This window comes from Podarcis muralis, chromosome 11, assembly GCF_964188315.1.
Source record: "Podarcis muralis chromosome 11, rPodMur119.hap1.1, whole genome shotgun sequence".
In the NCBI taxonomy this organism is placed as follows: domain Eukaryota; kingdom Metazoa; phylum Chordata; class Lepidosauria; order Squamata; family Lacertidae; genus Podarcis; species Podarcis muralis.
This window is the reverse complement of record NC_135665.1, coordinates 1,916,975-1,931,306: the sequence shown is the minus strand read 5'-3', so window position 1 is coordinate 1,931,306 and position 14,332 is coordinate 1,916,975. Positions and strand designations below refer to the sequence as shown.

The 14,332-nt window shown below is 45.8% G+C and overlaps 1 protein-coding gene across 3 annotated transcripts in view; it reads left to right on the top strand.

Moving 5' to 3' along the window:
- The first annotated feature begins 1,490 nt into the window (after nt 1-1,490).
- The window catches only part of KLF9 (KLF transcription factor 9), a 29,265-nt gene continuing 16,423 nt past the window's right edge, over nt 1,491-14,332 (top strand). For 2 of the 3 annotated variants that reach the window (XR_013394592.1, XR_013394591.1), the window contains exons 1-3: nt 1,491-2,621; nt 9,971-10,567; nt 14,182-14,258. Coding sequence is in view for 1 of the 3 variants with exons in the window: in XM_028748090.2 (XP_028603923.2) it covers nt 2,087-2,621 (535 nt within the window). In the remaining 2 variants the exon portion in view is untranslated. The remainder of the gene's footprint in view (nt 2,622-9,970; nt 10,568-14,181; nt 14,259-14,332) is intronic. The other variant, XM_028748090.2, reaches the window with a different exon arrangement.

Below are 14,332 nucleotides of genomic sequence, written 5' to 3'. Positions count from 1 at the left end.
TTCCATCACATATCCCTTGTTGCTGTTGACAGTTTTATAAATGGATTCCAGGAGGAAATGTGGCCACCTCAATTCATCCCATCTTTAGATGAATGACTTTAGGCCATTTGTTACCAGAAATCCCACAACTTAATTTGATCAACATTTTCATCCACTACGTTTAAGTTACTTTTGCAACTTTGGGCACATGCTACTTATCTGTATCTAGAAGACTTGTCCATTCAAGAAAAAAGGACTTCTTGTTGCTGTGTATGACACACACATTTTATCACCACCATTATTTCACAACCCTTTATGCACATCCAATGACACAATAATGCACCTAGGTGGGTTCCCTGAATGGTAAACTTGCAGAAGCTAAGCAGGTCTGGATGTGATCATCACCTTAATGGGAGACTGCCTACAAACCACATGCAAGATACCTAGAGTTCCATGATGGAAGAAAGGGAAGAAAATCAATAATAAAGCATGGGGAAGGTCTTAAAATGGTTCTCATGGCACATATATCAGTGGTGCTACATTGTTTCATTCATGAATGCCATCGCCTTGGAGGCAGAGCCTTCACCTTGGGAAGATTTTATGGATGTCCTCACAGAAGATGTGATTGGCTTTGGCAGTGTATTCCTGTGCAATTGTGTGGCCTACTCCCACAGTTCCGTGAGGTATCTTGCCCAGGCAATGACTGTGGGTAGACCTATGTAAAGAAGAAATATTAATTGTCCACTAGGCATGAATTGGTTCTTTCCCTACCTGTTGCATCATTTTCGAAGTGGTTTTGTGCAGTGACGTCATGAAGGCAGGGAGCACCTATTTCCACAAGGATGCCCTGAGCAAATACCTTGGGAGTAAGGTAGATTCTGTTTTTAACCAGAGACTTGAAGGCCTCCACGTAATCTAATAAAATACTCATTCCACACACCATCTGTGGGAACGCCAGGAACAGGCTTTTGCTCGTGCTTACATAATCCCCCCCCCCCCCACTCCCCGCCAAAGCTACTCTCTGAAGTTTGCCTTTTGCTCCCACCTCTCCAGTTTACAAGTGAGAACTGCTCGGCTTGTATTTTTGATTGGCGGAGCCGCGGCGAGTGACATCAACCCCATCACTTTCGATTGGCCCGCTGGTTGCTGGGACTAGAAGGACTTCGGGCGGGCCAGTTAACCCCATCTCTGCCGAAAGTGCAAACTTGGGAGCTCTTGCGCAGGGCGCGGGGCAGGGCGGGGGAGAGCTGCCCGGGGAGGGAAACGGGGCGCAGCGCGGCGCCGCGGGGGCGGGGAGAGCCGGGGGGAGGGAGAGGCCCGCCCCGCCCCCCAGGCCGGCGCGGGCGAGAGCGGCGCGCGTCGCCCTTTTAAGCGGGGTGTGCGCGCCTCCGGAGCAGCACGCGGCTTGGCGAGCGGAAGCCGGGATTGGCCGCGGCGCGGGCTGGCGGTCCCGCCTCCCCTGCCCAAAGGCCGCCTGAGTGGCAGCGCGAGAAGGTAAACAGAGTGGGCTCGCTCTGGCGGGCGGGGCGGAGGCGGCGGCGGAGGCGCTGCTGCCGCGGGATGGGCTTGGGCGAAGCGGGCGCCGAGCGAGACGCGGCCGGAGCAGCGCGGAGCGGCGGGCAGCGGCTGAGGGTCCGGCCGGGCGCCGCCTGACAGGGAGGGAGCTGCCTCTCTTCTCTCCGGGCGGGAGGAGGCGCGAGAGCGAGCGGGGAAACTCCCCTCGGTGCTACTTGAATTACTTGAAATCGCCACTTGTGACACTGTGCTGGCGAGGAGGCAGCAGCCTCCGCCGCCGCCGCCAGGATCGCAGCCCAGCCCGCGCTCCCTCCCGGAGTTGGCCGGCGCCGGCGGGCGCGAGGGCGGCCAGGTCAAAAGGTGGGGCGGGCGGCGCTTCTCCCTCTTTCTCCGGGGGCGGCGGTCACGGATGGTCGTGGTTATGTAAACGTCGAGGCGCGGAAGTGGATCCTTCGGCGTGAGCGCCTCCCCCCGCGGTCCGCAGCCTGAAGGCAGCGCCCGGAGATCGCAGCCCCCCGGTGCCCCGTCGCCTGGCTCGCCTTCGCCCCTCCGCCTCTCCCCGCGGGAAGCGTGGCCCATCGGCGCCCGCAGGATGTCCGCGGTGGCGTACATGGACTTCGTGGCTGCCCAGTGCCTGGTGTCCATCTCCAACCGCTCCGCGGCCCAGCCCGACGTGACCCGGGACGCGGAGCTGCTGAAGATGCCCGAGGAAGAGGAGGACGAGGCCGCCGCCGCCGCCGCCGTGACCAAGGAGCTGAACGACCCCCGGGACGCCTGGAAGGATTATTGCACTTTGGTGACCATTGCCAAAAGCTTGTTGGACCTGAACAAGTACCGGCCCCTGCCGACCCCCTCCATCTGCAGCGACAGCGTGGAGAGCCCCGACGAGGACGCGGGGTCCGACAGCGACGTGACCACCGAGTCCGGCTCCAGCCCCTCGCACAGCCCCGCCGAGGGGCAGGAGGCGGGCGGCGGCGGCGGGTCCCACCCGCTCTCGCTGCTGCGCGGCGCGGCGCCCGCCAAGGGGAAGCTGGCCGCCGAAAAGAGACACAAGTGCCCCTACAGCGGGTGTGGCAAGGTCTACGGCAAGTCGTCCCACCTGAAAGCCCACTACCGAGTGCACACAGGTGAGTGGGGGGGGGGTCCGGGGGGGGGTCGGGGCTGAAGCTGTTTACAGAAATGCTTCCGTTACATAAAGGCAAGCAGGGCTCTCTTCTCGCTGCCGCTGCTGCTTTGCCTTTAAAAAAAAGATGTCGGTTGTCCTCGTTTGAACCCTCTTAAAGATGCGGCGGTGATTTTCGCTCTCCTGGGCTTCCCGGCCCCTTTCCGCCTTCGCGGCGCTCGAGAGAGCAGCCTGGCTTCGTTTGGCTACAGGGTGTCGATGCGAACGGCACGTCAAGGCGGTGGGTGGGTGGGAGAGCGAGCGAGCGAGCAGAGGGTGTTTTCTTCACGGGCTTGTCAGCTCCGGAGCCTCGGGTTTCCCCCTCCCCTCTCGCCTAGGTGTGCTTACACTGAGAAGCTCAGGCCAGCAGAGGAGCTGTTTAGTCCAAAAATGCTTATTTGAGGATGGAAGGAATGGCAGGGCTGGGAGAGCACTGCTAGAGCTTCTAAGGGATGCATCTGATTTCATGATGACTCTTTGCTTCTGGCCAGGGGTCTGCCTGCAGATCTTGTATTGTGTTGCCTAGAATTATATTTCAGTGAAGTAAAATAGAGAATGGCAAGCTAACTTCATTCCTCCTCAGCTGTTTCCTCAAATAGCATATTTTCTAGAGCTGCATTTGCTTGGGCCTCCATGGCACATCTTGGTTCCATAGAACTCACTGGGCGTGGCCTGGTTTTGGCAGTTGTTGTGGATTGATGATGTCCTTTCTGAACTCTTGTGAAAAGACGCATGGGTGATCCTGATGTTCACTGCATTTTCATGTATGATTGACTGGGCAGAGAAAGGGATAAGAGTGTGAAGTCTCTGTCTTTGGAAACTTTCCTATCTATCTTTTGAAATGACTTTCAGTTTTCATTTAATCCTCAATAATACAGTAGTCATCTTCATTTGAGACATTTGAATGAAGACATGTTGCTTGACTGCCTGATGTCTTAGGTATTAGAATCAGCGGTTGAGTGTGTCTTCAGTAAAGTGTTACTTCTAGGGGAATGCTTACTGTTTTATTCCCAGTTTAGAACCCAACCCACTGTAAGGGTCACACCCTCAGCTACTGAACACAGCTGGTTTTTCATTGCAGTATTCAATGTGCATCGCCAAAAGAAAAATGAATTGCTTCACAGGTGCATGTTTAAGTAAAGCTTTTGTGGAAGACCAAGTGATTGGTGAATGTCACTTTTTCCAGCAAAGGACATGTTATCCATTCGTGTGCGCACATGTGTTGGCAGCTTCTAATAATGGTATGATAGCACACAGGGCTATGTATTTCTGTGGTATGGCAGTGGCAGAACATGGCTCTTTCATAGTTATGTGGTTATACATTTGGACTCAAGTCCTAAGAAAATGGGTGTCTGTATTTTTAGTCTTAGACATGGGTGTACCCTACATTCAACTGGTACTTGCCTTGGCAGTGTCTATAGACTGGGAGAGAGGGGAAGTAAATGCTGAATTCACAACCCTAATTATCCATAAAACAGGATATTTTGTGCCCTGAGTTGGATGATATAGCAGTTTTGCAGCATGTTAACCTAGTAATATAAAAAGGTGTCTGTTTTAGCAATTAAATTCTAATTCTAAATTCTAAAAGCTGTGTTTTTAGATTTTAAGGTTTGACTGAGAGCACTGCATGATGCATACAATCTGCATGGCTTTTTAAAAGTGGAAGCTGGCCTGATAAGGGGAGAGACTGAGTGAGGCAAGAGAGAAACTCATGTTGCTCAATATTAGCATTTTTCTTGTAGATTATTTTCCCACCACAACTTCCCCCCTTAAAAGCCAACTGGAAGAGGAAGAGATCTTTGTTTTAGGAACTGACACAAGACCAGTAGTGCTGCAAACATCTGTGTACTAAAGTATCTTTCTCCTGGAGGGAGTGGCAGAATGTGGATTCTGGCTGAACTCCCCGCTGAAGTGTCTTTCTGGCCTAGTTCTGTCTACTGTGGGAGGGAGTCCCAGTGCCGCTTTCCTGCTGACAGAACTGGCATCGTATGCAGTTCAGAACGGAAGATGAACAGGAAAAGGAGGGTCGTGTGTCACTCAGCAGTGATTCCTGTAGTTAAAACACAGAACATAGGAAAGAAAAGAGTAAGAGCAACACCAGCCAGTTTCCTTAGTAGAGCAGGACTTCCAGTTAATTTGTGAATGTACAGAAGTCCATCACCTGAGGCTGTCCCACTAGCTTTTGGTGCCCATGCTGAACCAGTAACATCAGAGTTGGACTAGATTGGATTTGTGTGCTTTTGGCAATTAAAATGTTTCAGTTATATTATTTTGCACAGTATGGATTTAATAGATTTGGTTTGAAATGTGTACTGGATTGAAATTCTCCCCAATCCCTACCTGCCACTGGTTTATATTCTACCGATAATGACATCTGCTCAATGGTCTGCAAGTTAGGAATGCAAATTACTTGCGTTATTAATTGACCTGCTAGGTGTGTACATACATGCACTTATGTACATACATTTATGTACATACACTTATGTACATACACTTATGTACATACACTTATGTACATACATTATGTACATACATACATTCAAACTTATGTTCTACTTCCCACCAAGGATTTTGTTCTCTGCCTTTTACTAGCTGGAAAAGTGTTCTGGGTGAGAAATAATAAACTCTATGCTCTGTTTTGCTCTTTGAAATTCATTTGTATCACTGAGTTATTTACAGCTAGTAATAGCTTGTAGTGGTTAAATATCCCCCCCATACAAAGTTATTCCTTTTGCTAGTAAATCCCCCACATTTTCTAGTGTAAAGTTAAATTATTTTTATTTATAGTGTGTGTGGGGGGGGGGGGGAGACAATACCATTGTATTAATGAGAAAATCAAAGGAGCCTTGTTTAAAGGTTTAAGTCTGTGTCCTTAGCAAACAAGACACTTGGACTCTACATTTGAGTGTAAAGCTTGCTTGCCTGATTAAAACCCCGCGAGGCCCATGGCATATACTGTGTGTTCCGTAGCTATATGGTGGCATTTCCTCAATGGTACCTGCCTGCCCCCACTCCAAGGGCTGGCTCCCATTGGACATTGGGAATCTCTTTTTTAAAAAAGCACATTTCTGCTTTTATTACGTACAACTTTTAATGTATACTTAAATAGGCCCTTTTCTTCATTGGAACTTGCTTTCTGGGCCATCGAGTCCAATTTCCCATGCAGCCTTTCACAGCCACTGTGTAAAGAAGGTGCAGGTAAACCCTTGGCTGCTCCATTGTCTTACATTTTTAATGCATGCGCTCACATTTTATTCTGAAGAACGGTGTCAGAATCCTGCTCAATCCCCCTTTCAAGTAAAATGTTTTTTCAGTGAGTTTTTATTCATTATACAGTGTAAAACTACAAGTGTCATAGCAGTCTGTGCCATAGCTTATGAGGGCAGCTGTACTGAGCAACTTACCAGAGCACAGGGCATACTATTCTAGTTGAAGGGGCTTCCTCAAATTTAGGGTGTATCTGCTCCATGTCCAAGTGGGAGGGGGGCCTGGAGGCACTTGCATGGTCCTTGTGGACACTGTGGACATTTTGCACCTGGCTTTCAACTACCTGGGATCAAGGAAAGATTCCAGGGTGCCAGGATGGCAACTGACATCTCCACCACCTGGCAGCAAGTGGCTGGGAATCATTGGATCTGGACTGTTCTCTCACATTAATACTCCATCCTGTAGAATTCTATCAGTTATATTTTATCTGCACATTCAGAATGAATTTCTGGAGCCAAAATGCTTTTTCTGTGCAGTCTGATCAGGAGCAGTTGCCATTAAGAAAAAATATCAGAATAGGCCAATATATATGTGGAATGTGACTTTTCCTCTTTGAGTTCTCAAATCTCTTAACTGAGCTCAGTCTGTCATCTGAACTGGCCAGATATTTAACTGAGAATCAATCACAGTCAGCCCATCATTTGAAGAATAAGACTTGAGAGCCATATTGCCCCCAAATGGCAACTAGACATTCTGTTTGGGGACTGTAACCTTGGTTTAAGGAGCCTTTAGGAGTTTCTAACCCTGCTGTGGGGGATCTGCATCAGTGTAACCCTAACCATGCTGAAAATCTCTCTGAAAGTTGTGGAAGGTCATAGTGTGTGAGTTAAGGTGAAAGAGTTTAAAAAAAAAAAAGCATTTATGGGTCTGTAAACCATGATAATGACAGCTGTCTCCCAAACAGGCTCTTTCTCCCTTCTGGGGTCAGAAGTACATCTTGCTTTGAGGGCTGCATGTGACATAACAAAGGAACAAACAAAGGCCCAAATCGTAAAGTTAGCAATGGATATGAACTTCAAAGCAAGACTCCATGGTAAAACTGTGGAATAACAAGTAATTGAGAAGTTCAATACAGATAATGGTTTCCTATCCTTCTACTGGTATTTAAACTTATACAACTACCTTGGCAATTCCTTAAATCGTTTAAATTATACTTGAATTATTACTGGTGGTACTCTTGGATGTCATTGCCACTCAATCCCCAGTGCAGCTCTCATCAGCCTCAGGCAGCCTCGTAGTGCTCAGGGATGTTGCAGTCCAGCAGCACCCAGAAAGCCTCACAGCTACCTCTCTGGATGTTGATTATATGTGTGCCATTTGAGGTCTCCATGTAAGTTTCTCGTTTCTAGCATACACACTAAAAACAAGCAAACATTGGTATCTTTTTAATAGAACTTTGGGTCTAAATCCATGATGGTAATTAAATTCAAAGTGCTGCAGTTATCATGGATAAGATGGAAGTTACATGTGGTTTCAACATCTATCCTGTTTTTGAGAGAAAGTTCTCACAATAAGTTGTGTCTTCCACATCAGAAGTCCCAACCTTCCCCTATTATTCACTCACAGGGAGAAATGCAGTGTGGGAATGGATGGATCGAGGATATGCTCTTGTGAACACAATGCCTACTTGAGGTGACTGGCACGACAGTAAGGATTTCTCTTTGCAAGAATCCTTTTATTTTTAAAACTCTTATGCTAGTGAAAATACTGTGTGAATAGTGAAATGCAATATATTTGACTCTAATACTATATTGATAATGCCTGATTAAATGGCAAGATCAGTTTCTGTTACTCACAAACTTTGTTTTCTAATGTTCATTTCTTCTTCATCTCAAGTATAAAACACACATATTGTATCCTAAGGGGGATAAAATGCATATTGAAGAGGAAAGCAGTGAGCAATAAGAGTCAGAGTTACTCATAAGCTTCATTCTTTCACACCAAAATTGGTAACTATAATTGCCACAAATGGACATTCTGAAAATGCCAGCATTAATGATTTATTGCTCCATGTTGTCCCTTTGCAGAAAAGCGCATGTTCTGTATTTGTTTGTGCTTTCTAGAAAATGAAGTACATTACTTTTCCGTAGCACTGTATAATATTCACATTATTTGTTTATTTATATCTATATAGATAATATACACACACACAAACACCCCTCTCTATATTTTAACTTTCAAAAACACCAAATTTAAAAACACCAAAAGAAACTCAATGCAGCTAACAAATCAAAGCATTACACAACTTTTAAAGCATATCTTGCAGTTCCTGTTCCTTGGCACAGTCCTGAAACCAAACTATTAACATCATGAACTAACCACAATAATAATTTCTAAAATAGCCATCAAATTAAAGCAGTGTTAACTGTAACCATCTAAAAGCTTATACACACACACACACACACACACACACAGAGAGAGAGAGAGAGAAACAAAAGGCACCCATCCCACCTCCCCTTCCCTCCACCCCCCCCCCAGTTGTACAGCTTTCATACCAATCTCGACATACGACTAAATACCTGGTGACTCCCCTTCCACCCTTTTCCTGCTTTCTCCTCCCCCCCATCGCGTATTCAAATTTTTTAATCTTCGAATATCTTCTTTTATTAAATTCTATTAACTCCTATTCTGCTGGATTTACTCAAGACCTGCTAGGTGGTATTTACTTGTTTATACTGGTTCTTAAAATATTCAATAAACATCTTCCAATCATCCTTATATTCTTTATCATCTTTTTCTCTTACCCTGTTTGTTATGCTTGCCAATTCAGCATATTCAAACATTTTAAACTGCCACTCTTTCTTGGTGGGGGGGTTCTGTGTTTGCTCCCACCTTTGTACCAAGAAGATTCTAGCAGCAGTGGTGGCATATAATAATATTTTTTTTGTTTTGATTTTTAGGGACTTCTGTTGTTACCATTCCCAAAAGGAATGCCTCGGGCTTTGGGGGGAATTTTTTTTGAATATATTTTTTAATGTATTGTAAATTCCCAGAATTCCCTGATTACTTTACAGGACCACCACATGTGGGAAAAGGATCCCTCTACTTCATTGCATTTACCTTTTTCTTTTTTCAACATTTTCACCAGTTTGGCAGGTGTTAAATAGTATATTCTTGCTGGCTGACTAAAACAATAAGGTGATGGGACCTGACATATCTCAGTTGGCAAAGTGTTCCACAGGCTGGGCATCGGAAAAAGCCCTGCCACCGGTTAACATCAGTCGTATTTCATGGGGTCAAGGGATCTGGAGATGATGACCAGAACATATGGAAGAAGGCAAGTATTTGCTGAACTGAACTGCCATCCCAAGACTGCAATGGCTTTGGAAATCAAGTTAAGATTCTAATATTTGGACCTTCCATTTTCCAATTGCTTGCAAAGAGCCCATTCCCTAATATTTCAAAATATTTGACTCATATAATATGTAGACTGGCTCCTATAATATGTAAACTGTTAATGCCTAGGAATGTTTGGGCTCAGCCAATGTCACCCTGCCCTTTCTGAGCCAGAACAGCAATCTGCAGCATATTTATTGCATCTTGCAAAGTCAGTGGGTTATGGTTCTCTTTCTTAACCATAAAAAAGGAAAGAAAAATGGTTACAGCTTTCTCAATTCTGTAAATTAGTAAAAACAAAGAAAGAAGCAAGTTTGAAGCTTTTGAAAACAGCAAGCATATTAAGTATATCAATTTTCTAAAAAATGGAAACATCTTGCCATCTTGAAATTTGTGGTTTTTAATACAGGAGACTCCTGATTCCTTGTATAGATTACAAAATGCAGCTGTGCAGCAACAGAAATGTCTCACAGGGACAGGTAGATACCTAACCCAAATGCGGTATCCACGCTTGAGTAATCCAGAGACCTTGTCCTCCATTCTTGCTGCTTGGCTGTCCTGCACTGTTCAAATTACCTTTTTTTCTTCCAAGTAAGAAAAACAATTTTGCTAAAGTTGAGATATCGGTGCTAAAGTCTATGAAGCTACTGTTTTGTACCTCAGTGGCTTCTCTGGTCTAATCACTCTTCTTTATGGGCCATGTTTTCCTAGCAAGCAGATACCATGCCTCTAGAAATGCACATCTTGTGGATCTAAATGCACTTTCTTCTCACCAGCATCAGTATCTTTGTGGCTTCCTAACAAGCTGACTATTTATCACATATATGAAGGAAAATGATGCTTTGCAGATCTGCTGCCAGCTGGCCATGAAGTATCCAGATGCTTGTAAACCTCAGGATTCAGTGAGAGTGGAATTCTTAATCTTGAGTCTTTGGAACTGGGTGTTCAGACTCTGTTGCCCAGCCAGGAATCATTTCCTTAGGATAATCCATGCCAGAAGAAGAATGAAGGAGTAGCATGGCCAGTGCCAAACATTGGGGGATAACAGCAGCATTCTGGAACAAGGAAGAAATCCTGATCTGGACACATTCCTATACTGCTCACCCATCCATTGAGACTTCAGTCATTTCTGGGCAATTTGGATACATCTCTGGCTAAGATTGACAAGAACTGCATAGCCTAGTGCTGATGCAAGCTGGTGGGCGGGTGCTTGGACAGCGCAAGAGCTCAGAAGACCCTAAGCACTCTCTGAAGAAAGCAGGAATGCCACACATTCCAGAGGCCTTGGGAGACAAAGAGGAATGCAAGGTATTTCAGAGTCTTTTCTTTGTATTGTTTGTGGTAACTGGATTTTTGAGTTTGGGGATTGTGGGGACATTCATTAATTCTTCCTATACCCCTTTTATTTATGGGGTGAATGCAACCTTTCTAAGAGCTCTGTTTTTCCTTTCTTAGTTTTCACTTTATCTGTTTAAAAGCTGCCTCAGGCTGACGCGCAACAGTAAATGGAAGCACAATAAATCATCTGCAGGATCAGGGTGTTCTGTCTGCAACTGTGGGCATCCAGAGGCCCCTGAGGAGCCCCCCCCCCTAAGGTTGCAAAGGACACGCACCCACTGCTGTTTGCCGAAGCACTGAGGTTCCATTTAGCTATCACAGATAATAGCTGTAGCATGTTATATGCTGAGTTCTGTAAGTTGGTTGTGTTGCAGGAAATACTTCTTTTCTTTTCTTTCCTGCCCCGAACCTATTGCCAATCAGTGATACATCATGGTAAGCCATAGTAAATAGTTACCTTGAATGCATAGATTGCTCCCACTTCACTACTCCTTGCTAGTGAGTGGGAGCAGCAAACAGTGATACAGGATTTAGTTTGATATTCCAACTGGGGGTTGTGATTTTTTTTGCTCCATACAAGCCACTTTGCAAAGTCAAGGTGTGTCGTTGACTTACCAATTGTGGTTTGTATGAGCAAAACAAAGCACAATCCATGGGGCATCTGTAATGTTAAATCAAGGGTTGTGGTTTGTTGCTGCCCATTGGCAGGGAGCAGCAATTTGCACATTCACAGTAAATCATTAATTTTGGGGTGAGCCTGTGTTTCTAGTATTATGAAAGGGAGAGAAAGTTCTCTGTATCTTCTTCAAACTAGTCACTTTTTAAAAATTGTCTACCATGCATGCTCCAATTCATCTTTTTTATAGAATCATAGAATCATAGAGCTGGAATAGACCACAAGGGCCATCGAGTCCAACCCCCTGCCAAGCATATAAAAGAGCTCCAAATGCTTTAGCCCTTTTTTGTGGTGCAAATTAGAAATGTAACCTGTATCCCAAATGTGATTGCACCTTAGATATCTGTAAAAGCTTTTATGATGCATGCTTTCTTTTGTTTTCATTTCCTTTTCAATCCGTATCCTAATGACTCGTAACATTAAGGCTGCAGCTGGGGACAAGGATATAGAGAAGCATACACTTGCCTTCCATATGTGTATCTGGTCCTTCACCCCTCCCAAGTGGCAGGCGCCCTCCTTATCCCTGAAACTGCTCTTTAAATCCCCCCAAGTCCCAAAAGGGGTATATATGTGTGAGGGGTGCACATTTCAAAGGGAAATGCACCTCCACCTCTCTTTTTTGAGCTTAAAAGAAGCTCTTGGGTCTTAAAGTGCATGGGTGTAGCCAGGATATTTGTTGGAGGGGCAGGCCTTTTATTAGGGGGGCAGAACCTCAGTTTGTTATGTATTTTTATTGAATTTTATTTATTTAGGGGGCAGCTGCCCCCATCCCCCCCCCTTGGCTATGCCCATGGCCCTGGGCCACCTCTGAAGAGGGAACTCCACGAAGGAGGGAGGAGAGCATGTTCAGACTGTGGGCATGTACTCTCTATGGATCTGACCAGTGAGCCAGGGTTGGGATTCAGATTAGGGTCTCTGGATTTGGGTGTGGATTTGGGATTTAGGTGGGCATTGGCTTGTTCCCTATGCTGTCAAACCTGTGTGGCTACACAGTGTCACCGGCTATCATTCCTATCAATTAAGATGGGCTGGGGAGCGGCTTCCCCAATTTCATTTGAGAGAGCTGGGAGTGGGAGCCAGGCCTTTTCAGAAGCTCCTACACTTCCATAGAATTTCTTCTCCAGTGATAGCTGCAGATGCCCAACCCTCTTTTAGTTCAGAAAGTTATTAGCATTCTGGGGGAATATTTTAATTCTTCATTTTACTGCTGGTTAAATATTATATGCTGAAGGAGACTCTTGAGAGTCCCATGGACTGCAAGAAGATCAAGCCTATCCATTCTGAAGGAAATCAGCCCTGAGTGCTCACTGGAAGGACAGATCCCGAAGCTGAGGCTCCAATAGTTTGGCCACCTCATGAGAAGAGAAGACTCCCTGGAAAAGACCCTGATGTTGGGAAAGATGGAGGGCACAAGGAGAAGGGGACGACAGAGGACAAGATGGTTGGACAGTGTTCTCAAAGCTACGAACATGAGTTTGACCAAACTGTGGGAGGTAGTGGAAGACAGGCGTGCCTGGCGTGCTCTGGTCTATGGGGTCATGAAGAGGCGGACATGACTAAATGACTAAACAACAACAACAACAAATATTATAAACACCCAAACACAATTTTTAAAATGTAGTTGGCACTCTTTCTCAGGTAGTTGAAGACCAGCAGCAAAGACTTGAGCCAAAGCAAGGCCACTGAGAAACAAGTGGGAGATGCCAGCATTCTCTAGTGAACCTCACAGTATTCACAAGGCAATACCTTTTTTAAAACACAAAAGGGACCAGCCTTCCTCCCTACCTCCCCCCCCCCCTTAAAAAAGAGAGCCCAATGAGGACTTAGTCGCCTCCAGGAGCCATAAAATATTGAGTGTCAGTTTGAAAAGAGAAATGGACTAAGAGAGGGAAAGGGACTGAGCTGGCCAGCTGGAGCCCCATCGAGGGCAAGGCTGGTTGCTGGTAGCCTGAGAAGAGCAGCTCCCCTATTAAAGGGAGAGGAAGCAGGGCAGCATTTTGTTTCAGGTCTCATGTGGGGGATCTAGCTATCAGTGTTTGATTGTAACTTCTATGTTTACCTCTTGGACTTTTTTGTAAGTAAAACGGCCTATTTGGCAGCATACTAAGTTTAAAGCACTACTTTATGCGCAGTGCACTTTTTAAATGGCCAAGGTATGGAAGCAAGGAGTATCAGCTGTCAGGAGGATTTGGTTTTTACCCCCTTTTCTGGCCTTATCTCTGTGCCCTTAGAGTACACTACTGTAATAAAATGAATGTTGCGTAGTATACTCCGACCACGTGGACGCATCACAGCATTTGCCAGACCAGCCATTTGTGTGCAGGGATTCTGTGTCTGGACTTCACTTTAATTTACAGGCCTCCCTCCAGCTGATCTACTGAAACTGTTGCCAAGTAGGCAGATTCAAGGCCAGCCAGCCAACTGCAGGATAGTAAAGTACATACAAGACAAACAACTGACCTTCTTCGGCAGTAATTTACCTCAGGCCACTGGCATAATCTCTGTAAGTTTTAGGAACAGCAGTGTTCCATTGCTGCAAGTTTGTGCGTCCAGTATGGCTAATTCTTGCTCTGCCCCTAGAGAACATTATACTCTAGGGTCTGGATGTGTTTGGTTTCCATCCATCGAAGTAGAGCTCTGTAGCTCTGTTTTTTATTTTCTTCCAGAGCAGGGCTAAGACAGCATGGAGCTTTCCAGGTGTCGCTGAGCTCCAGTACCCAGCATCTCTGACCATCGGCCATGTTGCTTGGGTCTGGCAAGAGCTGGAGTCCAAGACCATCTGGAGAGCCACACGTTTCCCCATCTGTGCTCTATCTTGAGCTCTTGGTCAACAGTGTTTCCTGGCAAAATTCAGGACCGTTGTTAACTTGCTCCCTGTCTTCCGCTCCCCATTTCTGTTTCCACATAGGACCCATTTTCCCTCTGCAGAAGCTGAACTCTCAGAGCAACTGACACATTGCTTATCAAGCTGATCTGTGCAAGAAGGTGAATGCAAGTTGTTTTATTTTATTGGATTTTCTGCTACTCTGTGGGCACTATTAATAATCCTGTTAACTGCC